We start from the raw sequence: 25441 nt of genomic DNA on the forward strand, positions 1-25441 counted from the left end.
ACAACTAGGGTGCAAGTTTCCCCAAATTTAGAGCAATATTTTTAAACTGAAAAGGCAAATTAAGCTACCTCTAAATGACAGCGTCTCTTTTGGGGCTGCTCTTCCTTTCTCAGTTGGGTGGGTTTCTGTTCTTCTGACAGACCCTTCCTACAGTATACTGGTTCAGAACTTTTTAAAAATAGTGAGGGATCATGCCGTGCTACCAGTTCTGTGTACATGTTCTTTATAGACATCTTGCTTGTCAGGAAGAGAACAAAAGTATCTATTCTCTGTTGTTCTCTTCTTAAGTTTATCTGTTGCACAGTTCCCTCTTTTTGAAACTACTCGTATCTTTTCCTTCTACTGTGAATTCTCTAAGATAGCTTATAACCAGCAGGTGTAATTTGTATCTTTAAAGTTGATTTTTATATTTGATAATTAAATCTTAAACCTTAGAAGAATATGAAAATATTGCATAGTTTTCACTTTGATTTTTTAACTGAATTTTTTACTGTTTTTAAATTCTCTTAACAGGACGATCGAATCTGTAAGTTTAAAATTGGTATTTCTTTTCAAAGTATTGCATTAATAAGTATTGTTCAGTATATGCAACACTTAATATTTAAGTGCCATGTACTTAGTGGAACCTTCTCAAATGACCTTCACCCATCGTCCTTACCCATATTTCTATGATAACACCTACCATGCTGCATTTCATTTGTGTTCACGTTAATCTCCTCCACTAGACTGTGAGATTCTTGGCGATCAGCGATCATATTCCTTTCTCCTTGCTCAGTAAATGTTGGTTAAAGGAGTGAATGAATGCTGTAGGGTATATATACTTTGATACTATCTGTAATTTCTGTGTCTGTGCAGGAGTTTGGGGAAAAATGAAAGAGAAACTGGAATTAATGATTCAGACCTTTTTATAGCTTTGAAGAGAATGCAGATTTGTGGCTGTATACCAAAAAGCAGTGATTTTCCACCTTTTAAAAACTCATATTCCACCCCTTTTGATACACTCCAAGAGAGTCCTCTACCCTTTCTCACTAAAAGTAACCAGGGCTTCTTTGAGAAATGGCTGATTCCAAGTCTGGAGTAGATGCATATGATGAGCTGGAACATCTTGTCATATCAGAAAGCAGAGAAGCTTTGAAAAACTACTGGATTCATGTCATATATCCAGGAGCCAACTTGAAGCTGTTCACAGTAACCTGAAGAGGAGATATAATGACCAAAAGTGATTGAAACACATCAAAATATTAAAGATACACGAGTTTATAATGATACTAAAAATAAATCATAGTCACCTTTGGAGGTTCCTAGGGACCAAATTTACTATTCTGGCAACTGGTGAAAAGAATTTTTTTATCCTGCCTCTTCTATGCAGAACATAACCAAACAGTTGAAGAGAGCAAGTGTTCAAGGAAGAATTGCTGCTAAGAATGAAGACTAAATCCTTTTTATGTTTTTTTGGAGACTGGGTCTCACTCTCACCCAGGCTGGAATGCAGCAGTAGGATGATCGTGGCTCGCTGCAGCCTCAACCTCCTGGGTTCAAGTGATCCTGCTACTTCAGCCTTCTGAGTAGCTGGGGCTGCAGGTGTACTACCATACCTGGCTAATTAAAAACAAAATTTTTTTTAGAAACAGGGTCTTACTGTGTTGCCCAGACTAGTGTCAAACTCCTGGGCCCAGCGATTATCCCGCCTTGGCCTCCCAAAATGCTGGGATTACAGGTGTGAGCCTCTGTGCCTGGCCAAAATCTTACAATTGGAACATTGCAGTATTACTGTTTAGCACCCCTAATGAAATAGTGTTTCTAAGCAATGATCATCAATAGCTGCTAAAAATCATTAGTTGGATCCAGCTGACAACATCTGAATCTACCAGTCAGTTTTAAAAATCACAAAAAGACAGGCAAACATTCCTGTGTCTCCTTGTGTGATTTGACAGTGGACGTCTATGATGGTCACCAAAAATTCAAACATGGACTTGATCACATCCATAGATATAACTACTAGTTTACAATGAAATGCAGGGGAAATTGATTGACCACGGGGTGCAGTCCAGAATAGGGGAAATTCTGCTACACAAATACCAAGTTTTCTCACAAACAAATGACTGGAAAATATTTTAAAAGAGGAGATGGGCTGGTTATTAAAAGAAACCTTAAAAGGCTTATCAGCCAAATGAAATATGCGGGCCTTATTTATATCCCGATTTAAGCTAACTGTACAAAGACATTTTTATGCTTTAATTTAATGCTATTTGAATATTAGGTGATACTAAGGATTATTGATTATTTTAAGGTATGATCATGGCATTGTGGTTATGTTTTTAAGTCCCTGTCTCTTACAGTACATATTGAAGTATTTACAGATGAAAACGAGATGATGTCTGAGACTTGATCTAGTTGTGGTAGGGGGAGTAGCTGAGGCATATATATCAAATGAAAAATGATGGGTGATAAGTATGTGGGAGTTTATCATATTTCCTCTCTACTTTTATGTATGTTTAAAATTTTCTAAAATAAAAATTTTAATAAAAAGTACATTTCATTTTCTCCTCTTGTAACCTTATAAAACCCCTGTAAGTTCTTTCATGTTTTGCTGATAAGAAAGTAATGTCTGTAGAGTGTAAATAATTTGAGTGCACATAAATTATGGCATAGCTGAGCTAGAATATTGCTTTTTAATATGAACATATTGAATAATTACAGAGATTACAAAGGATTAAAGGGAAAGATTTTTGAGTGCTCAAGAGAATTAAAGAGAAAGACTAAATATGAATATTAAACTTTTACAAAGGAGGTGTGGAATTGAATTTGGTAGGGAATGTAAATTTTAATTTGAGAATGATGACAGAGAGGAGGTGAGAAGAAGATAAAGTCTCTGAGCTTTGGCTAAGAAGGAAGACGAATTTACTTCGAATGGCAATAAATTTAACTTAAAGCAAAAAGCACCAATCAGGTTTGGCAAAAGATAAGATCTAATTTTAATAAGGAATCATTGATAAAGATTGTGATCAGTTTTTCAACTTTATTTGAAAAATTACTATGTATCAATTCAGAGTTATTAGTAGGATAAAAGGATTTCTGTAGCATGAGAGATTTAAGTTGTTGGTTTTAGGAAGGGGGAAGTCAAACCTTGCTCACTATCCTTTTAAATTACCGGTTGAAACAATGTGGACTGTCATTTCCTTAACAAGGCATCAGGATGCCTTTTTAGTCTACTTCTTTCTTAATAATATTTTATCTCATATCAAACTGCCTGTGGACATTTTAACTTGGTTATTCATATTTCTTAAGTCTAAAACTCTCCTTTCTGTCAGGTTCTTAATCTTCCAGGCTTATTTGAATTCTTTCTCTCTTGTGGCCAAATTGTGTTGACAATTTATATTCTTTTAAAATTTATTTCCATTATCAAACTCTCATTACTTTATGTCTTCTAACTGGTCATCTTGCCAAAGGTTTTTCATCTTTTTATTCATCTTAAGTATCAGTAGACTTCTCTTCCCTGAATACCCTTTGTGTTTTTACTTCTCTGTTCATCCACTTTCAGTAGCTTGCCTCATTGCTTATAATACAGTCAAACTCTACTGTGACTCATTTTTCAAAACTCCTTCGTTATTTAAATCCAATCTGCTTTTGCAACAATTTGTTCAACAACATTTTCATTACAAATCTTTAGCTCCAGCCAGATCTGTTCCAGCCACCTTGTTTGGAACATGCGTTTACTTAACTCTCACATTTATGTTCTTTACTCGTGCCATTCGCTTCACTAAGAATTATTGTTGTTGTTGTTGTTGTTGTTGTTGTTGTTGTTGTTGAAGTTCTGCATATTCTATGAAAAACATCAGGCCATACCTTCCTCATTAACCCATTCCTTTCTTCAGTAGCCTACAATATTAATTCTCTGTTGAACTTCATCACCACTTAATATTTGGCATGTACTCATGTTACCTTTTCAGATATCTGTGGTTTGTCTTCCTTTCTAGGGGAAAAGTTTGATTTTATATGTCTTTGATTCTTCCACAGGCTCACAGTGCTATGCATATAGGAGGTGTTTGGCAAACATTTTCGTGGATGATTTATGACTACTGGTTAGTCAGTGTCTTTTGAGAATTCTTTAAAAACAATCTGAGGGTTCCCCCCCACCCCGAGTAGATTTTTATGATGTTGTCTAAAGGCAGAGATAGGAACTAGTTCTTCTGGAGGCTACCTTGAGCCTCCAGAGAGAGAGGGGGGGAGAGAGAGAGAGATTACACAAGTTAAGAGGAAGCATGGGAAGAATTGAGATGACTTTGGTGTGAATTTCAGAACTTTAAATGCTACAAATGTAACTTTTTAAACATTTATTAGTTTAAACAAATGTGTATAGCACTTGATACATTGTGCTATATATCAAACATTGATATTTTTTCTATTTAGCTTTTTTAAAAATGTTTAATTATACAGTATTATATACGTAAGTTGAATGATTATATTTTGTTCAACATTAAAATTGCCTTTTAAATTAGATTATAATTTTAATATATCTGTCTGAATCCATTTTATTCCTTTTATCCATTGTAGCTGCTAAAGTGGAACAATGATTTGATTCACTTTGTTGGTCAGAGCTTTTCTATTACATTAGTAGTAAGGATTTTTAATTCAATCATTTGCATAAAAATACTTCTCAAATTTAAATATCCAAATATGTGTTATAATTGTATTAGCCAGTCACTTGTTCATCATGTATTTGTAGAGATGCAAATACAAGCATTAGCTTCTGATTGTTAACATCAATCAATTTATTTTGTTTTCATAGAATAATAATAACCTGGATGCCTGCTGTGCTGTTCTCTCTCAGGAGAGTACAAGATATCTTTATGGTGAAGGAGACTTGAATTTTTCAGATGATTCTGGAATTTCTGGTCTACGCAATCACATGACTTCTCTCAACTTGGACTTGCAATCACAGAACATTTACCACCATGGAAGAGAAGGAAGTAGGATGAATGGAAGTAGGACTCTAACGCACAGCATTAGTGATGGACAACTTCAAGGTGGCCAGTCCAATAGTGAACTATTTCAGCAGGAGCCACAGACAGCACCAGCTCAAGTTCCTCAAGGCTTTAATGTTTTTGGAATGTCCAGTTCTTCTGGTGCTTCAAATTCAGCACCACATCTTGGATTTCACTTAGGCAGCAAAGGAACATCTAGCCTTTCTCAACAAACTCCCAGATTTAATCCCATTATGGTAACTTTAGCCCCAAATATCCAGACTGGTCGTAATACTCCTACATCTTTGCACATACATGGTGTACCTCCACCTGTACTTAACAGTCCACAGGGAAATTCTATCTATATTAGGCCTTACATTACAACTCCTGGTGGTACAACTCGACAGACACAACAGCATTCTGGCTGGGTATCTCAGTTTAATCCCATGAACCCTCAGCAAGTTTATCAACCTTCACAGCCTGGTCCCTGGACTACTTGTCCTGCATCTAATCCTCTGTCACATACCTCATCTCAGCAGCCAAATCAGCAAGGCCACCAGACCTCTCATGTCTACATGCCAATCAGTTCACCTACTACTTCACAACCACCCACCATTCATTCATCTGGTAGCTCACAGTCTTCTGCCCATAGCCAATATAACATTCAGAATATTTCAACAGGACCTCGAAAAAACCAGATTGAAATCAAACTTGAACCCCCACAAAGAAATAATTCTTCAAAACTGCGTTCTTCTGGACCTCGAACCTCCAGCACTTCCTCTTCAGTCAATAGCCAAACCTTAAACAGAAATCAGCCCACTGTTTACATAGCTGCCAGCCCCCCAAATACGGATGAGCTGATGTCCCGTAGTCAACCTAAGGTCTATATTTCAGCTAATGCCACCACAGGAGATGAACAGGTCATGCGGAATCAGCCCACACTCTTCATATCCACAAACTCTGGAGCATCTGCTGCCTCCAGGAACATGTCTGGGCAAGTGAGCATGGGTCCTGCCTTTATTCATCACCATCCTCCCAAAAGTCGAGCAATAGGCAATAACTCTGCAACTTCTCCTCGAGTGGTAGTCACTCAGCCCAATACAAAATACACTTTCAAAATTACAGTTTCTCCCAATAAACCCCCTGCAGTTTCACCAGGGGTAGTGTCCCCTACCTTTGAACTTACAAATCTTCTAAATCATCCTGATCATTATGTAGAAACCGAGAATATTCAGCACCTCACGGACCCTACGTTAGCACATGTGGATAGAATAAGTGAAACACGGAAACTGAGTATGGGATCTGACGATGCTGCCTACACACAAGGTAATATGAGTACTAAAGGTGGGATAGTTTTCCATGCTGGGCTTGTTGGTGTACGTTTGATTTCACAACAGAAATGGGTGTTAGCATTATTATTTCATTGTTTAAATATTGCCCCAAATGATGTTATTGTAACATTTGAGAGTATTATACATATACATTTTAATTTTAATTTTATTTTATTATTATAAAACTGGAAGTTTGAGTAATTGGGTTATCACCTCTTCAGAGTAACCAACTCTGGTTGGTTGGTTTGTTAATGTTTATAACACTTTCTTTATACCTGTGGTGATGCTGACTTTCTCTTTAAATTTTCTGTAAATAAAAATTCCTAGAAACATATTTTAATAAGCAACTAGTTGACTCTCTTGACTAATATGATAAATTTGCCTTCTTTGACCAGATATTTGAAGAATAAGTAATTCGTGGCCAGGCATGGTGGCTCATGCCTGTAATTCCAGTGCTTTGGGAGACCAAGGTGGGAGAATCATTTGAGCCCAGGAGTTTGAGACCAGCTGGGGCAACATAGGGAGACTCTGTCTCTACAAAAAGTTTAGAAATTATGCAGGCATGGTGGCACACAGCTGTAGTCCCAGTTACTGGGTAGACTGAGGTAGGAGGATTGCTTGAGCCCAGGAGTTCAAAGGTTACAGTGAGCCATGACCGTACCACTCTGCCCAGCCTGGGCAACAGAGTGAGACTCTTCTCTGGGGTCGGGGGAAATTCTTCCTTTTTCTCATACAACATTTTTGACTTATTTTATTAAATCTGTTGCTGCATAAGTATTAGAATAATTTACATCAAAGAAGTTTGAATCTTGTTCCTGATATTCGTCCCTTTCATCCTCCCTTAAATGTTGGTTAATGTATTTCTTTTTATATGGAATTGTAAGGACATTACTTTCAAATCTATTTCAATTGATTATCCTTTTCTGAAATAGACTGTTTGATATTGGCATAATACTACATTATGTCTATACTAATTCAAATAGGGAAATTTCTGTCATATGTTTTATCTAACCTCTTAAGTTACATAATTTTCAGTAGGACTGTTAAATAAATTCATTGAGATAAGAAGGTGGAAGTTACTCGTTTTCTTGAATATTTGTGCCAGTTTGTAGATGAACTGAATCTTTTAGAGTAAAGGCGTATCTTAGTCATATATGTATCTGCAGGGAATTGTTTCATGTATCAGTTGTAGGTTGGAAAATACTGTAACATCACCCTTAGGCAGCATGCAGCCCCTACTATCACTAATATCCTCATCCTTTTTTACATTTCTGATCAAGTGATTTTACTGCTGAGTCTCATAGGGGGTCCTAATTGTTTTGCCTTATTTTATGTTTTAAACAGCTACACTAGTGATTCTTAATCCAAGCTGGGTTGTGGTCCTTTCGAATTCCATTATCATGCATGGAACTTTAAAAAATTAACTGGGTGCAGTGGCACCCACCTGTAGTCCCAGCTTCTCAGAAGCTGAAGTGGGAGGACTACTTGAGCCCAGAAGATTGAGGTTGCAGGACACCACTGCACTCCAGCCTGGGCAACATATCGAGACCCCTATCTCAAAAATAAAGTACCCAGGGCTCTACCCAAACATAAAGTGAATCCTAGGTATGCGTGTGCATGTATTTGTGTGTGTGCATTTTAGGAGTACATGAGTGATTTCAGTTGCCCTAGAAATTATGTTAAAACTTTTATTTTCCATATATCTGTGATTACAAACATTTTTGTTTAGTTTCCGCAGTTTATAAATGTTATATACTATTATTTTTTCCACTGATAACTTACTTCTCCTCTTCTCCCAAAATCGTCTTCTCTTCCTCTCCTTCCATCAAAACATCAGGTGTCCTATGGTTGGATAATTGCTGATTCTCAAGTAGCAAATTTTTCATGAAGATAATTTGATAAGGGAAATTTTCAAGTGAAATAGGCATTCATATTTAATATTAAAAAGATATTATATTCATGTTTAACTAGAATGTGAAAATAAAGTGTTTCATAAACTTGCTATCTCCAATTCCCCTCCTATTCTTTTTTTTTTTTTTTTTTTTTTTTTTGAGACAGGGTCTCACTCTTTCATCCAAACTGGAGTGCAGTGGCATGTTCACGGCTCACTTCAGCCTCAACCTCCTGGGCTCAAGTGATGCTCCCACCTTAGCCTCCCTAGTAGCTGGACTACAGGTACACACCACCACATCCAGCTAACTTTTTGTATTTTTTTGCAGACAAGGTCTTCCTATGTTGCCCAGGCTGGTCTTGAACTCCTGGGCTCAAATGATCTGCCTGCCTCAGTCTCCCAAAGTGCTAGGATTACAGGCATTATCTCCACACGTGGCCTGTGACTTCTTACTTCCCCTATCATCACTACTGTGGTCTGAGCAATCATCACCTTTCAAATGGGTTATTGCAGTGACCTACCTGTTCTCGTCCTTGCCTCCTTGCAGTCTTCTTTCAACTCAGCATCCAGGGAGATACTGTTAAAAACCATATCACTTCTGTGCACATGATCACTATCTGTTGCACACAGCGTAAAAGCTATGAAGTCTTCCAGGATCAGCAGCTTCTCCCCCCAGCTCTTTTCCTTTTGCTCACAACCTGCTCACTGTGTTCCAGCCCTCCTGGCTTTACTCTCTTCCTTAAACATAGAAGGCAAACCTTAGGGCCTTTTTACTTGCACTAGTATTATTTTTTAGATTAAAACATTGAAGAACAGATAGGTTAAGGAACTTGTCAAAGGACAAGGGCAGAGTCAAAATTCTAACTAGGGGCCAGGCACAATGGCTCACGCCTGTAGTCCCAGCTTTTGGGAGGCCGAGGTGGGTGGATCACAAGGTCAGGAGTTCGAGACCAGCCTGGCCAACATAGTGAAACAACATGGTCTCTACTAAAAGTACAAAAATTGGCTGGATGTGGTGGCATGCACCTGTAGTCCTAGCTACTCAGGAGGCTGAGGCAGGAGAATTGCTTGAACCTCGGAGGTGGAGGTTGCAGTGAGCCGAGATCGCACCACTGCACTCCAGCCTGGTAACACAGTGAGACTCTGTCTTAAAAAAAAAAAAAAGAAAGAAAGAAAGAACTCTAAACAATAAAGTAACACCCTGGATAGAAGTAGAGAGCACCTTCGGAGGGTACCTAAAAGTAAAAATTTAAAAACTTTCTGATGAGAGAAGTCTCTGGTTTGAGAGTTTAAGCCTACCAAGAAAGCAGATTTCTCCAGAATCTGCCACTCAAATTGCTTAACAGCCTTCGGACAGCTCTAACAACCTTGATAATCACCTCCTTTAAACATACCTACATACATACAGAATTTTATAACATTTGTATGATTACATAGTCTTGCATTATCTGTGTGTGTGCACAGTTTTGGGGTTGGTAGTGTTCTCCAGCTTTTCTCCTTGTTTCTGTTTACTATGGAACTGGTATTGATCCAGATGGACCTATCACCCAGTGACACAGTCTTTTTTTTCTGAGATGGAGTCTCACTGTCATTCAGGCTGGAGTGCAGTGGTGCAGTCTCAGCTCACTGCAACCTTCACCTCCTGGATTCAAGCAATTCTCCTGCCTCAGCCTCCTGAGTAGCTGGGATTACAGGCGCATGACACCACGCCCGGCTAGTTTTTGTATTTTTAGTAGAGACGCAATTTCACCATGTTGGCCAGCCTGGTCTTGAACTCCTGACCTCAGGCGATCCACCTGCCTCAGCCTCCCAAAGTGCTGGGATTACAGGCATGAGCCACCACGCCTGGCTCAGTGACACAATCTTGATCGAGTGTTTCATTCACTTAATTCAAGACAAAGGAGTCCTTTGCTGGAAAATACATCTTTTCTGCTTTTACCCTACATAGTTCACAAACACTCTGCAGTTACTAAACGGGGTGGCCTGAGTAATCCCGATCTTTAAGCAAGTATCTTTTCTAAACTCTATGTGGTATGGTAAGAAAAAGGAAAGAAATATCTCTGTCTCCTGCAATGAAACTGATTTTTCTAATGCTCCTGGAAATACCGTTTTAGAGTAGAAAAATAAGTTGAGCCAGGCACTAGAATGATAGGAAAATATTTTTTCCAAATTGAGAAGAGAACATATATATGTACATAAATTTGGTAACCAAAATGCATTTTTTTCTTTTTTCTTTTAATCTGCCATTTGAAATCTAAAAATACTGTGATAAAAACTATCAAAAGTGAGAATTTCTGTTTATGAAAGATACATTGTTTGATACAGCCTCTACTATAGAGTGATCAGAAGCAAAAGAAGTAAATTAATGAAACATCAAGACCCCACTCACCTCAGCACTAAGTCTGTCAGCACCATCATCCTTCCTAAAGGAAATAAATTAAACTTGATTCCTTAAAGTACTACAGGAATCAGAGACAAAAGTGAAAAGAACAAATTAAGGTTGGAGAGAAATTTTCAGTTTAAAGGTATGAAGGAAATTCTTATGTTACCCATTAAGAACAAGTATAGAAGTGAAATTTTCTTGCTGATAGTCAGTGGTCACATATAGCTACATTTTTCCCCCTTAAGTTATACCACCCAACTCTAGCTTCCAAAAAATATTGAAAACTATCATTCAGCATATTCTGAGACATTCTAGTGTCTTCATAGTGGTATGCCTGTTATAACACTGGCAACTTTTATAGGTATGGAGGACAAAGTGCATTATGCATTCCAACAAATTTTCGTGGTGGAGAGAAAAGGGCCTACTTTCTTACTTTGTTACAGGAGCCAGGAACTCTTAAAAAACTAAGATTGCTGCCAAATACGATTTCCACAGAACTCCATCTGTGGTATTGACTTAGCTGGTAAACTGTTTTTATTATTTAAAGAAAAAAATTACATATATAAAATCATAAATATTTTTAATGATACTTTAATATGGTTTTTCCTCAGTTATGTTTAAAGTCCTACCATAGTGTTAAGCAGTAGCCTTGACTTTGAACCTAAAATAGAAATACAAGGAAGAAAAATTATGAGTTGAAAATTAGCTTCTTGGACTTTGTGTTTCTCATTCCTCACCATTTTTCACCAGTACATCTACAGAAATCACAACACGTTTCTTTTTAATGAGATTTAATAAAAAATGTTTATTGTGGCACAAATTCAGTAAGATACTCTTTTCAAAAGGAAATATAATTTTACTTAGTTCAGATTCTAAAACTTGTACTCTGTTTAACTTTATGTATCTTTTGATTGGAAATGCCTTTTTGTTGTTCTTTGTTGACATTGAAATCACATTATTAAATAAAAGCCTAGTGCAGTAGCATGTACCTGTAGTTGCAGCTACTCGGGAGTCTGAGGCAGGAAGACTGCTTGAGTGCAGGAGTTCAAGACCAGCCAGGGCAATGTAGCAAGACTTTGTCTCTAAAATAATAATAATAAACTCAGTAATTAAGATTAGTTGACATTGGACCACTTACAGAATATTTTTTTAAATTAGCCCTGCTACTTGTAGGTCTCAGTCTTAAGACTAAATACCTTTTTAATTTGGGGTAAACGTCAAGAGTTGGAAGAGACTTTAAAGGACGTGAAGAATTCTACTCCATAGGTTATCCAGTCCACGTACACATCCAGCCTATCAAGTGTAAATCCATTCTGTACTTTAAATTCCTATGAGACACAAACTGCCTCCTAAGGTAGCATATTCTGGTTTTGGAGAGCTCTACCTGCTAATTTCTTACATTAAATCAATACCTTTAAAAAGTATTATGAAAATACCAGTCAGTAAAAGAAATTATAAAAAACAAATGCAATAAAAATGTGTCTCCTTTCAACCTTTGACCTGTCACTTCCTCCAGCTTTTCCATTATTTAACTATGAGGGATATTCTCCATTAGCAGTTACTTATCCCCTTCCTATTATATTCCCCTTCCCATTACATTCATTCCCATTATATTCACATACACATACCTGTGTGTATATATGTGTATACACACACTTCTTAAAGCAGGAACACACTATACACATGGGTCTGTGAACACGTGTGTTTATATAATATATACATATTCTACAGTATGTCTGACAGACATTCACTAAATGTGAGAACAGTACACTGTTATGTAAATCCTTTAAATTTTTTAAATGTTTAGACATTATTTTAACATCTTTATTGAGATGTAGTTAATATACAGTGCAATTGACTTACAGTAAACGTCAGTTTTTAGTTTATTCACTGATATGTGCAACCATCACCCAGCCAGTAGAACACTTTCATCCCCTCTAAAGGAAACCCCATATCCTGTAAGCTATCACCTCCCTATCCCATTACCCCCCACCCTCAGCACTAGGGAACCACTAATCTACTTTCTGTCTCTATAAATTTACATATTCTGGACACCTGATATAAAATGGAATCTGATCTTTCATGACTCATCTGTGGTGTAGCAAGATGTTCTTTCCTTGTTATGGCCAAATACGCCATTATATAAATATACTGCATTTCATTTATTCATTCATCAGTTGATGGACATTTTGGTTTTTTCCACCTTTTCAGCAGTGGAATTGTTGCCATACGGTTTTCCAAAGTGACTGCACCATTTTACATCCTCACCAGCTGTGTATGAGGGGTTTGATTTCTCCACATCTTCACCAACACTTTTATCTGACTTTGTGTTACTTGCCATCCTAGTGGCTGCAAAGTATCTCGTGATTTTGATTTGCATTTCCCTATTGGCTAATGATGTCAAGCATCATTTCGTGTGCTTACTGGCCATTTGCATATTTTCTTTTTTGCCTACTTTTAGGTTATTCATCTTTATTGTTAAGTTGTGTGAGTTCTCTATATAGTCTAGAAATAAGTCCCTTATATGATTTGCAGTTTTCTCCCATTCGTGTTGTCTTTTCACTTTCTTGATGGTGTCTTTTAAGCACAAATTTTTTATTTGGCTGAAGTCCAAACTCTATGTATTTTTCTTGCTCTTGTTTTTGGTGTCCTAGGAATCAGTTTCTAACTCTGAGGTGAGGTCATGAAGATACTCCTATTTTTTCTCCTGAGAGTTATATAATTTTGGTTCTTATATTCTAACCTTTGATCTTTCATCCATTCTGATGCAATTTCTATATCATGGCGTGAGGTAAGGATCCAACTTCATTCTTTTGCATGTGGCTATCCAAGTATTCCAGCACCATTTGTTGAAAAGACTTTTTCCCCTCATTGAGTGATTTTGGCACCCCTGTAAAACACCAGTTGACCATAAATGTGTGGGTTCATTTCTGGAGTCTCAGTTCTTTTCCATTGTTCTATATGTTCTTTATGCCAATACCATATGGCCTTAATTACTATAATTATTTTATTATTAAATTGGGACATGTGAGTTCTCCTGCTTGGTTCTTTTTCAAGGTAGGCTTGGTTATTTAGAGTCTCTTGAAATTCTAAGTAAATTTTAGAATCAGTTTGTCAATTTCTATATAGAAGTCAACTGAAATTCTGATAGGAATTGCGTTAAAATATTTTTCTACATACTTGGTTTTTTAAAAAACTGAAAATAGAACTAAAGGGTATATAGTGAAAAATTCCCCTCACTAGAGATAACTAGTTTCTCAAACAGTTCATTTTGTATTCTAGGATTATGTCTCTCTTTTTTGTCTTTATCTCTTTGAGAAAATTCCATGTCAGCAGGATCTGCTTTTTAAGAAATGGCTGCATAGTGTTGTGTACCATAATATCTAACCAGTCCATTCTTGATAGACCTTAAGTAGTTGCTAATCTTGTTTTTACAAACAGTGCTGCAATAAAAATCCTTGCGTATACATAGTTGTACCCATGTCCAAGTATCTTGGCAGACTGTGAGATTACTAGGAGTGAAACTGCTGTGTCCAAGGATATATGTGTTTTTAAGTTTGATAGATGTATCATTTAGGCTTGGTTATGTTGCAGTAACAAACCATGTCTTAAAAACAACAAAGATTTATTTCTGTCTCACATTTCTTATCCCATATAGGTTAGCTGGTGGCCTCTGTTCTGCCTCACCCTCACCCAGGAACCCAGGTTAAGGGAAGCTCCATTTCTGTGCTTCCATGACCAAGGAAACATAGAGGGTGAGCAGTGGCTCCTTAAGCCTCTGCCTCAACGCATGTTACTCTGTAGCTAAAACAAAGCACACAGCCACACCTAATTCAGGAGCAACAGGGAGGCACAGTTCCACCACATACCTGGGAGACAGACAGACAAAAGAATGTGGGGAAGGACACTAATGACTGCCAGTAAATGTTGCCAGTTGAATTTGAGGCTCTCTAAAGAGATTTTACCAGTTTATACTCCCATACTTATAAATGGGGAACATTTTTGGTAACATTTATAAGGATAATCTTTCCTCTTTCCCTTCTCCACACATCATATTTTGTAGGTGGTTGAAAAAAGTATATCTGTCAGTTTAATAGGTAAAAATATATTGTTGCTTTGGGTTTTTTTTAGTTTTCATCTTTTTCTTGGGAGCTTAAATTTGCATATTTAAATATGATTGAGGTTGAACATCTTTTCATGTGTTCTTTTTCCAGCCATTTGTATTTCTCATCTTGTGAACTTACATATTTCTGTAAAATGCCTAGTCTATTCTTTCTACTTTGTTACTACCTTTTACTTAGTCAATAAAATTTTTTCTGCCTTATAAATTTTTTACTTTTACATATTCAGACTTCTCAGAATTTACTCTTATGGCTTCTGGGTTTTTTGTCTTATTTAGAAAGCCTTTCCGTATTCCAAGATTTTGAGGGGGGGGGGAAAAAACTTTTTTTTTTTTTTTTTTTTTTGAGATCGAGTCTTGCTGTGTCACCCAGGCTGGAGTTCAGTGGTGCAATCTCGGCTCACTGCAACCTCTGACTCCCAGATTCAAGCGATTCCACTGCCTCAGCCTCCCAAGTAGCTGGGACTACAGGCACGCACCACCATGCCCAGCTAATTTTTGTATTTTTAATAGAGACGTGGTTTCACCATGTTGGCCAGAATGGTCTCAATCTCTTGACCTCATAATTATCCACCGGCCTTGGCCTCCCAAAGTGCTGGGATTACAGGTGTGAGCCCCTGCACCCCACCCCAGAAATTTTACAGTATATTTTCTCTTTAGTATTGCCTTGAAACCATATTGAATGGGTCTCATGGCATCCCTTCAAAAACTTGAAAACAGCTGCCATATCCTCTTTTAAAGTATAAAGCTGACCAGGCATGGCAGCTCATGCCTGTAATCCCAGCACTTTGAGAGCCCGAGGCGGGTGGGTCACCAGAGGTCGGGAATTCGAGACCAGCCTGACCAACTGGAGAAACCCCGTCTTTACTAAAAATACAAAATTAGCTGGGCGTAGTGGCACATACCCATAATCCCAGCTACTGGGGAGGCTGAGGCAGGAGAATCGCTTGAACCTGGGAGGCGGGGGTTGCCATGAGCTGAGATCGCGCCATTGCACTCCATCCTGGGCAACAAGAGAGCGAATCTCTGCGTCAAAAAAAAAAAAGTATAAACCTAAGCCATAAACACGCCCACGTCACATAATGATTCATCCAGTTTTATTGTTTTGAGGCTCTTTTGGTGCCTCTAGGCCTGTTTTCCTTCTGTCTAAAATAAAAGTTTTAGATAATACCTATATCTTAATGCTGTAAGATTACATGCAGAATCTTAATTATGTAAAATAAAGGCCAGCAAATTATCTAGCAAGAGGTCTCACCAGTTATGCTAAAATGACTAAAATTCATCTCTTATTAAGTTATTAAAAATAGTTAGAGATTAAGCATCATTCTTCATACTTTTGTTTTACATCTGTTGCCCAAATTGTGGGTCCAGTTGCAGCACTGATCTGATTTCAAACTGCCTTTAAAAATGACAAAATAGGCCGGGCGCGGTGGCTCAAGCCTGTAATCCCAGCACTTTGGGAGGCCGAGACGGGCGGATCACGAGGTCAGGAGATCGACACCATCCTGGCTAACACGGTGAAACGCCGTCTCTACTAAAAAACACAAAAAAAACTAGCCAGGCGAGGTGGCGGGCGCCTGTAGTCCCAGCTACTCGGGAGGCTGAGGCAGGAGAATGGCGTAAACCCGGGAGGCGGAGCTTGCAGTGAGCCAAGATCCGGCCACTGCACCCCAGCCTGGGCGACAGAGCCAGACTCCGTCTCGGGGAAAAAAAAAAAAAAAATGACAAAATAGATTAAAACAGTTTGCTTTAAAGTTATAATTGCCATCTTTAAATCTTTTATGACTCAGTCACCAAATAAGTGACTATGGTAATACAGTGGTATATAAAACAGATATGATTCCTGTTGTCAACAAAGTTACAGCGTAGAAAAATCTTGATTTATTTTAGAAGCTGACATTGTACTTTCCTAGCTACAACAACTTAGGCATGACTTAGGCATGTACCTGACTTAGACATGTAAAATTGTCATTACAGACAAAAAACAAAAAGATTCCAGAAGTAAGTACCTATTAGGTTGTTCAATAGCAAAATTTTTCTTTTTTCATTTAAACAAGCCTAAAATCTTTGTATCTACAAGTCCCTAGTATGTTTTCCAATGACATATGTCTCTTTTCAGTAAGCAAATTCTTGTGTTTTTGTTTTTAACTTCTGGAGAAATTTGACATTATTTACAGTAAAGAATAACTAAAATTAATAAAACTAACACCATCTGGAACTTCAAGTGTGTTTTTTAAATTTCAAATAAAATTGAGTAACAAAGAAATTTTCTTCATTGTTCATGAGCTGACAAAAGTTGGGTAAGTACTGAGCTTTCTGTATAAACCATTTAGAATGCTTGTAGCAGTGGTTTAAGAGCCCTGGTGCTTGAGTTCACTTAGTACTCACTTATTTTTAACAACCACCACAAGAGAGAGTTGCATGCTTAAATTACTTTTATCCATTAAAATTTAACTTTGAAAGAGGATTTAAAGGATACTGAATATTGTTTTCTTTACCTGTAATTCCTTCTTCATCATCTGTTCACTGCAAAGCCCAGGTATTTATCTGTTTTCCTTGGAATTGTTAATTTTTGTTGTTGTTGTTCTCTGTCTTTATCATATCCTTTCGGCACCTCCAAGATACCATCTGTTCGTTTTTCCTGGAGTTCTTTCTTCCCTGTTATAAATTAGAGTCACCATTCTTGGATCTTATATTGTCTTCTTTCTTGGTTTATGCCTTCAATTTGCTAGAACATGTCTTTAAGTATTTTCCTAATGAGACTTGGGAGGTAAATTCTCTAAGTCCTTAAATATCTGGAAATCCCCTCATACTTTTAGCTGGATATAGAATTATTGGTTGAATATCATTTCTCCACAGAAAAATGTAGTGATTTCCTTATTACTGAGGAAATATGATGTCAATATGATTCTTGTATCTTTGTATGTGATCTACTTTTTTTCTTTCTGGAAATTTTTAAGATCTTTCTTTGTCTTTAGTAGTCTGAAATTTTACAATGGTGTAGGGTTTTTTTTTTTTTAATCATCCTGCCCCACATTTAGTAGACTCGTCCGTTTTACAGGCTAGTGTCTCCCTTCAGCCTTGGGAAATTCTTTTCTGATCCCCACTATGGTTTCTTTATTGTCTGTTTCTAGACCTCCTCTTGTTCAGCTGTTTAATGTCCTGAATGAGCTTTCTATCTATTTCTCGTTACATCTTCAGTATATTTCACGTCTTTGTCTTTCTTGGAGGTGTCGGGCAGGGGCAGGGTGTCACTGTTGCCCAGGCTGGAGTACAGTGGTGCTGTCAGCTTCCTGTAGCCTCGACCTCCCAGGCTCAAGTGATCTCCCATTTCAGCCTCTCGAGTAGCTGAGACTACAGGTGTGCACCACCACGCCTGGCTAATTTTTGAATTTTTTTGTAGAGGCAGCATCTCTCTTTGTTGCCCAGGCTGGTAAAACTCCTGGGCTCAAATGACTCTTCCTCCTAGGCCTCCCAAAGTGCTGAGATTACAGGCATGAGCCACCATACCCGGCCCCTCCTTATCATTCCATTCTACATTGTAGGAGATTTCCTTAAGTTTTTTTCCAACTCCCATATGAAATTTTCATTTTGGCAGTTATGTTTTTAATTTCCAAGAGCTAGTTCTCTGATTGCTTTTCGAAGAAGATTGTTGTTTTATTGGTACAGTAGTGTCTTAAATCTCTTAATATTAGAATTTAAGTTCTTGTCTCTCTACTATGTTGTCTTCACTTCATCTGGATTTAGTTTTTTTCTCTGTTTATGCAGATCTTTCACATTCACATCAGATTTTCCTTTTTTTTTTTTTGGTGGGGCGAGGGGAGCGGACAGGGTCTCACTTTGTCACCCAGACTGGAGTGTAGTGGCGCGATCACTGCAACCTCTGCCTCCCAGGTTCAGACAATTCTCCTGCCTCAACCTCCTGAGTAGCTGAGATTACAGGCACAAGTCACTACCACCTGGCTAATTTTTGTATTTTTAGTAGAGATGGGGTTTCACCATGTTGGCCAGGCTAGTCTTGAACTCCTGACCTCAGATGATCCACCTGCCTTCATATCAGATTTTCTTCAACTATGTGATCCTTAAACCTACAGCTACCTTCCCTTTAGGATGGGGAGAAGTTGACTGTTCCATATACAGATAGCTAATTAAGCCTCTGTGTTCTGGCCCTTTCCTAACTCCTGCCTTCTGTTGTTACCTCCTTTTTCCAAAGTCAAGAGCCTTTTTAGGTTTCTGCTGGGCAGATGAGCTGCCATTTTGTCTACAGCACCCTCCTTGTGCATGAGACTTCAGCTTTCTCCACTCCTTCATTCACCTGTCATTTCATCTGCTTCTAGCTTTCCAGAAACTTGTTGACATCTGTTGTCAATTAATTGCCTTCTTTTTCTTATTTGTTGGTAGATTGAACCTTTGTCATTCATACCTCATTTTTATGGGGTTTCAGGAGACAGATTTTTTCATTTAGTGGAGGCTAATTAGAGCAAAACTGTCTTTGCTGTTTATCTACCAACATTGTTTCATATTGAATCTAATCACATTTTTTCATAATGGACAAATATTGGATATTATTTTGTATAGTCAAGGTTAAACTTGCAGACAAAACTCACAGCTCGAGAAGAGTTTTGACTTTAGCCGAATTTTTACAGTGATTTTTAGAAATTCACTTTGATCCCTTTTTTCTCTGTAATTCGTCTTTCTCAGATTCCTATCTAAAGATCTCAAACCACAAATGAAAAGTGAACTAGACACATAAAAATTCAGCCACTTAGAAGAAAAAATTGCTAAGAAATAGAGAACTGCTTTCCTAGTATATTCATAGCATTTTTAGCTTGTTTATAACAGCCATACCTAGACAAGTCAACCAACTAGGTATGTCGTTTCTAAGTAATACAGTCATTATAACTCTATAATTTTGTTTAAAGTGCAAAGAAATGCCTCATAAATAAGTTGTAAGTAATTGTAAATGGATTTGCAATATTTTACTTTAGAGCTTCAGACTAATCATAAGAGATACTTTGCCTTTACTCCCAAAGGTAAGCCACATCTTCAGCCATTGCAAAAACCCCTTTGAATATCTAAGGATGCAATGCTTATTTCAGATATATTCTGAAAAATTTATTTTTGAACCTCAAAACACCTCACAACCGTATGTGTAGCAACTGTGACTCTTTCAAGTCTCCTAAATCATCTTTGAATCAGATTTCTGCCTGCTGTTAAAGTCTGGCTCCTACTAATATTGGCCTTCTGTGTATCTCTCAAACTCTATGATTTACTTTCTTGTTTTGATAGAAGACGTTAGGGATATGGGATTGGGGATTGCTGATGGAGCTGTGACTGGGAGAATGCTCAACCTTATCCTGGAATGTATACTTTATAATGTATTTGTTGGAAAACAAATTAGATTGTTTTTATGATTTTCCATGCAGGGTTGTATACTAGCATTTTTTCCTTTTATCATTAAGTAAAGGACATCTTTATCTCATATGTTTTGCCCTAAAGTCAGATTTTTTTCTGAAATATATGAAAATCTTTGGTTTTCAGCACTTTGTGATGTGTCTAGGGGTTTTGTTTTAGCATTTTTTTGGTGATCTATAGGCTTCTTAGATCTGTGATTTGTTGTATTTCATTAATGTTGGAAAATTTTTGGTCTTTATCACATCAGATATTTCTCCTGCCTTTTTTCCTCCTCTTTTGCCAATTACACATAGACTGTTTGATATTGGTTCTGCAACTCTTAAGTTTTTTTTGTTCTTTTTTTCACTTGTTTCTTGGTGTATTCAGTTTGGGTAATTTTTATCTTCAAGTTCACTGATTCTTCTGTGTCCAGTGTGCTAAGTCTGTCCGAGGAACTCTTTATCTCTGATAAATAATTTTTTATTTCTAGCATTTGACCCTTTCATGATTTCCACTGCTCTCCTCAAATTGTGAATCTTTTTTTGCATGCTGTCCACCTTTTAAACTAGATCCTTTAACATATTAATCATAGTTAAATCTTTTAAGTTTTCTGTCAGGTAATTCCAGCTACATCATCTTTGAGTATAGTTTTGTTGATCACTTTATCTCTTGATGATGAATTCCATTTTTCTTCTGGTTTTCTGTATGTCTCATTTTTTATTGAATGCCACATATTGTATGTAAAGGAACAGAGGAGACTAAAGTAAATGGTATTTACACCCAGAAATGAGGACATCTCTTTTTCTTTCAGGTTATTATTATGAGTCATTGCATCAATTTAGTCAGGAGTGGAGCTGGGTTTGGGTTTTGTTGTTGCCTTCAGTGCACCACAGTCTTCAGATACTTCCAGCAATTGACTGCTATTACTTTATGCTTCTTAGAGTAGTGCCTGAAGTGCAAGATACTTATTTTACTTGAGTCCTTTTATTTTGAACCCTTCTGTGCTATGATAGATCCCCATTCTATTCAGAGTCCTTAATATGGTCAGCAAGGCTCTACATGGTCTGGTAAACAGCCAGATAGTATATCATTTAGGATTTTGTAGGCCACATAATCTCTGTCACAACTATTTAATTCTGCTGTTGTAAAATGAAAACAGCCATAGATAGCAAGTAAACAAATGAGCAAGGCTGTATTTTCCAGTAAAACTTTAATGACGAAACAGGCAGTGGGCTAGATTTGGCCCCTGGGCCATCGTTTGCCTACCTGTTTACCCTTTGTTTAGAGTCTTTCTCTTGCCCTACTCCCTGGCCCTGATCTATGCTCCATTGTAATGTGAGCTCCACAAGGGCAAGGATGTTTTCCTATTTTGTTCGTGGACTTCCAAAATGCCTACAACAACACCTGAAACCTAGACCCTCAACTTATTACAAGAATAGATAAGTGAATTATGTTTTGAGTGTTTTTCATAAGCCGCATATAGCTGAGTTTTTACAATTCAGTCTACTGATCTCATCTCAACAGATATGTTTAATTAGGTTGCATTCATTGTTATTTCTAGTATATTTGGAATTATCCCAGTCAGGTTTTTGTTTTGCATTTCTTTCCTTTATCCCCTCCTTTCCTGCTACCTAGGTTTAATTAAATTTCCCTCATTTCTCCTTAGGTTCTTTTAATTTAGAAACTGCACATTCTGTTGAACTTCTTTTAGTACTGATCCCTAAATACTGAGCATGTATATTTGGCTTAGCAACATTTAAGTGTATTCTTCTTAAATACCTTCAAGACCTTAGAATACTTCACCTCTGATCTTTGCACTTCAGTGTCTTGTTATTCTTTTCCAGTATTTTATTTTCACTTTGTTTTAAACAATGTCTGCTGCTCCCCTGCCCTGCCATAGTCTTTTCCTTTGTTTTATTGTCAGAGCTTTTTTTTTTTTTTCAGATTTACTCATCTTATTCCATTCTTTTGTATTTAATTTCCTTCTTATCAAAACATATCTTTAGTAGTTATTTCAGCAGCTATCTGTGATTGTTGAATTTCCCCAGACTTTGTTCTGGAAATACCTTTATTCATCTGTATTCTTGGATAATTTAATTAGGTGAACAAATTATTTTATCTTCTAAAATTTGTTACTTCCTTTTTTCCCTTCAATTTTGGAACATTTTCAGCCTGTATCTCTTCACATCTTGCCTCTTGTCTATCCTCTCTGTTGTCTCCTTCTAGAATTCTTTTCTCCCTGTCTTTCCCCACCCCACCCCCTACACCCCCACCCCCACCCCCAGCGGAGACGGAGTCTCACTCTGTCATCCAGGCTGGAGTGCAGTGGCATGATCTCGGCTTACCGCAACCTCCGCCTCCCGGGTTCAAGCAATTCTCCTGCCTCAGAGACTCCCAGGTAGCTGGAATTACAGGCATCCATCACCACGCCCAGCTACTTTTTGTATTTTTAGTAGAGATGAGGTTTCACCATGTTGGCCAGTCTGGTCTCAAACTCCTAACCTCAGGTGATCCACCCTCCTCAGCCTCCCCAAAGTGCTGGGATTACAAGTGTGAGCCACCGCGCCCAGCCTGGAATTTTTTTCTTAGATGTATGTGAGGCCTTTCAACTCTTCTCTCATGTTTTCTGTCACATTGTCTGTGCATTCTGGGTAATATTCTTACGTCTATCTGCCAGGTCACCAGCTGTCTTTGTATGTAATCTGTCTGGCTTTTTCATTTCAATGACTTTTATTTCTAGAGGTTGTTTAAAGTGCTTTTCCAAATCTGCCTTTTTTTTTTCTCAAGATAGAATCATCCCATGTTGTTTCTTTATAAAAAGTAGATTCCAGTATCTTCACTTCCAGTCCAGTATCCTAAAGGATGAGATTCATGTCCAGGGATAGATCACAAAAACATATACCAGTATTTGTAGTTTATTATGGTTTCCCAAGTAGTTCATTCATGCTGCGGGATTGATTGCTTATTTTGTTTCTCTAAAGATCTTGGAAAATATTTTCACAGAATATAATCTGAATATACAAAAATATAAGTGGCAATTGGGATAATTTAATGTTAACATTCATGTGGAGTAAAATCAATCTTCCTGTTTTATTTCTTGCATACATCAAAATGGATTCAACCCATTCTACATTCCCTGCTAAAATATCTATAACATTTTCATATTAGAATGCTTCATTCATAGACCAAACATGACACTCTGAAGTAAGAGAGCTTGTCCTTTCCGAGGGTAGATGTAAATTAGATATGGTAAGTAGGTTAATTAAAAATACTAAAACCTTTAGAGAAGTTGTAGCCTAAAAATGCTGTCTTCATTCATAAAGTGAATTTCTCCAAATCCTAAAAAAACATTTGAAAAGTAGCATTTATTTAAATAACTAAAACAATTTTTAAGTAAAAATTTTTGGAATTTGGCCAGGCACTGTGGCACAAGCCTGTAATCCCAGCACTTTGGGAGGTCAAGGCAGGCGGATCACCTGGGGTCAAGAGTTCGAGACCAGCCTGACCAACATGGTGAAACCTCATCTCTTTAAAAATACAAAATTAGTGCGGTGTGGTGGCAGTTGCCCATAATCCCAGCTACTTGGGAGGCTGAGGCAGGAGAATTGCTTGAACCCATGAGGCAGAGGTTGCAGTGAGCTGATTGCGCCATTGCACTCCAGCCTGGGCAACAAGAGTGAAACTCCGTGTCAAAAAAAAAAAAAACTTGAAATTTTAAATGCCTAAACATACCATATTTTGTTTTAATGTAGCTTTGGGATTTTTGACAAATTCTTGTTTATTTTGTTTTTCCAAGTCTGCTTAAAGGTTAATTGATTAAAGTGGGTAGGTCCTCATGTTTACTGATATGTGTTGCAGCTCTATTGGTACACCAGAAGGCCAGAATGGAACGACTTCAAAGAGAACTTGAGATTCAAAAGAAAAAGCTGGATAAATTAAAATCTGAGGTTAATGAAATGGAAAATAATCTAACTCGAAGGCGCCTGAAAAGATCAAATTCTATATCCCAAATACCTTCCGTAAGTCTTTATGTAACTGTTGTGATCTCTCTGCTTGAACGTGAGAGTAGGCCATCTAACATAAGTATAATATCTCGATCTAGTTTTCTTCAGATGTTCTTAACTCTTACTTGTTTTTCTGTCCTAACTTTCCCCTGCCAAACTCCATTCTTTATTAACTAATGACTAAGAATTCAGTGCAAATCTTACTTACATAGAATTATTTTTCAGCTTGAAGAAATGCAGCAGTTGAGAAGTTGTAATAGACAACTCCAGATTGACATTGACTGCCTAACCAAAGAAATTGATCTTTTTCAAGCCCGAGGTAAAGTTCAGTGTATACGTAGCTGAAATTCATCGTATTAATTCACCAGCAGTTTTCCTGTGGCTCAAAACAGATTTATCAATCATAATCTCACTGTCTCAGAACATGTGGCTTTAGAACCAGATACAGTTTTAAGAATATATTTAAAAAGTCACCCCCATCTCAATGGCACTATCTTAACTGATAAAATAGAGAAGATAATAAAAATAAGGTTTATACACTCTTTAGACAATGATAGTTTTTTATACTTGAGCTGTTAATGACAAGCAATGATTTATAGTAAATAATGTTTACAATTTAATTCAGTTCCGTAGAGAACTAAAAGGAAATGTTATCACTTAAACCTAATTCTGAAGTTGGATAAATAATAAAAAGATATAAAATGGAAAAGATAGGAAGGGGAAGGAATCTAACCGAAAGAGAAGTCTTTAATACATTTGGGACTGTGTTCCAGAATCTGTAAAACTGGAAGATGATTATTTTTATTTTTATTATTTTTAAATGTTGATTAAGCTATTTATCTTTAAACATTCATAGAAAAATACCATAATTTAACTCTGGAGAGAAAAAGTTGGTGCTATTCTAGAAACTACAATCCTTGAACTTACTCTTTAATTTTAACCATTCTATTACATTAATGCAAGGTTTTTATATTTACTTGAGGTAAAGCTGTTTAGTCCGTATTTGATCATTTAAAATTACATTTTAAATTGTGAAATTTTAAGTTATTTTAACTTGCCACATAGAACAGGGGTCTACTTCTACTTCTGTTAATGTCTTACCAGCATTACTTTGACTTCTTTCACAATTTACCACTTACCTTGAGTAAGTGGTAAATTTATGTTTATGAGTACTATGTTATACCTAAGATAATATATTTTTATGAGTACTACGTTATACCTAAGATAATATATTTGAAATATGTTTTGAAATCTTAGATATAATTGGAGATTAGAAGGGCAAAATAAATGAAAAGCATTTCTTATAGCATGATTTTTTTTTTAGAAAGAAATACTTGTTTTAAAAGGTAAAGTT

General features: G+C 37.0%; 1 protein-coding gene across 2 annotated transcripts in view; it reads left to right on the forward strand.

Moving 5' to 3' along the window:
- LOC105489001 (TGF-beta activated kinase 1 (MAP3K7) binding protein 2) overlaps nt 1–25441 on the forward strand; it is a 90928-nt gene that overhangs the window by 53177 nt on the left and 12310 nt on the right. The window contains exons 2-5 of one of the 2 annotated variants that reach the window (XM_011753557.2): nt 4018–4082; nt 4790–6290; nt 23942–24102; nt 24313–24406. In XM_011753557.2, coding sequence (XP_011751859.1) covers nt 4910–6290; nt 23942–24102; nt 24313–24406 — 1636 coding nt within the window. In that variant the 5' untranslated portion in view covers nt 4018–4082; nt 4790–4909. The remainder of the gene's footprint in view (nt 1–4017; nt 4083–4789; nt 6291–23941; nt 24103–24312; nt 24407–25441) is intronic. The other variant, XM_011753555.3, reaches the window with a different exon arrangement.

The sequence above is a fragment of the Macaca nemestrina genome, chromosome 5 (genome assembly GCF_043159975.1).
Source record: "Macaca nemestrina isolate mMacNem1 chromosome 5, mMacNem.hap1, whole genome shotgun sequence".
Taxonomy (NCBI): domain Eukaryota; kingdom Metazoa; phylum Chordata; class Mammalia; order Primates; family Cercopithecidae; genus Macaca; species Macaca nemestrina.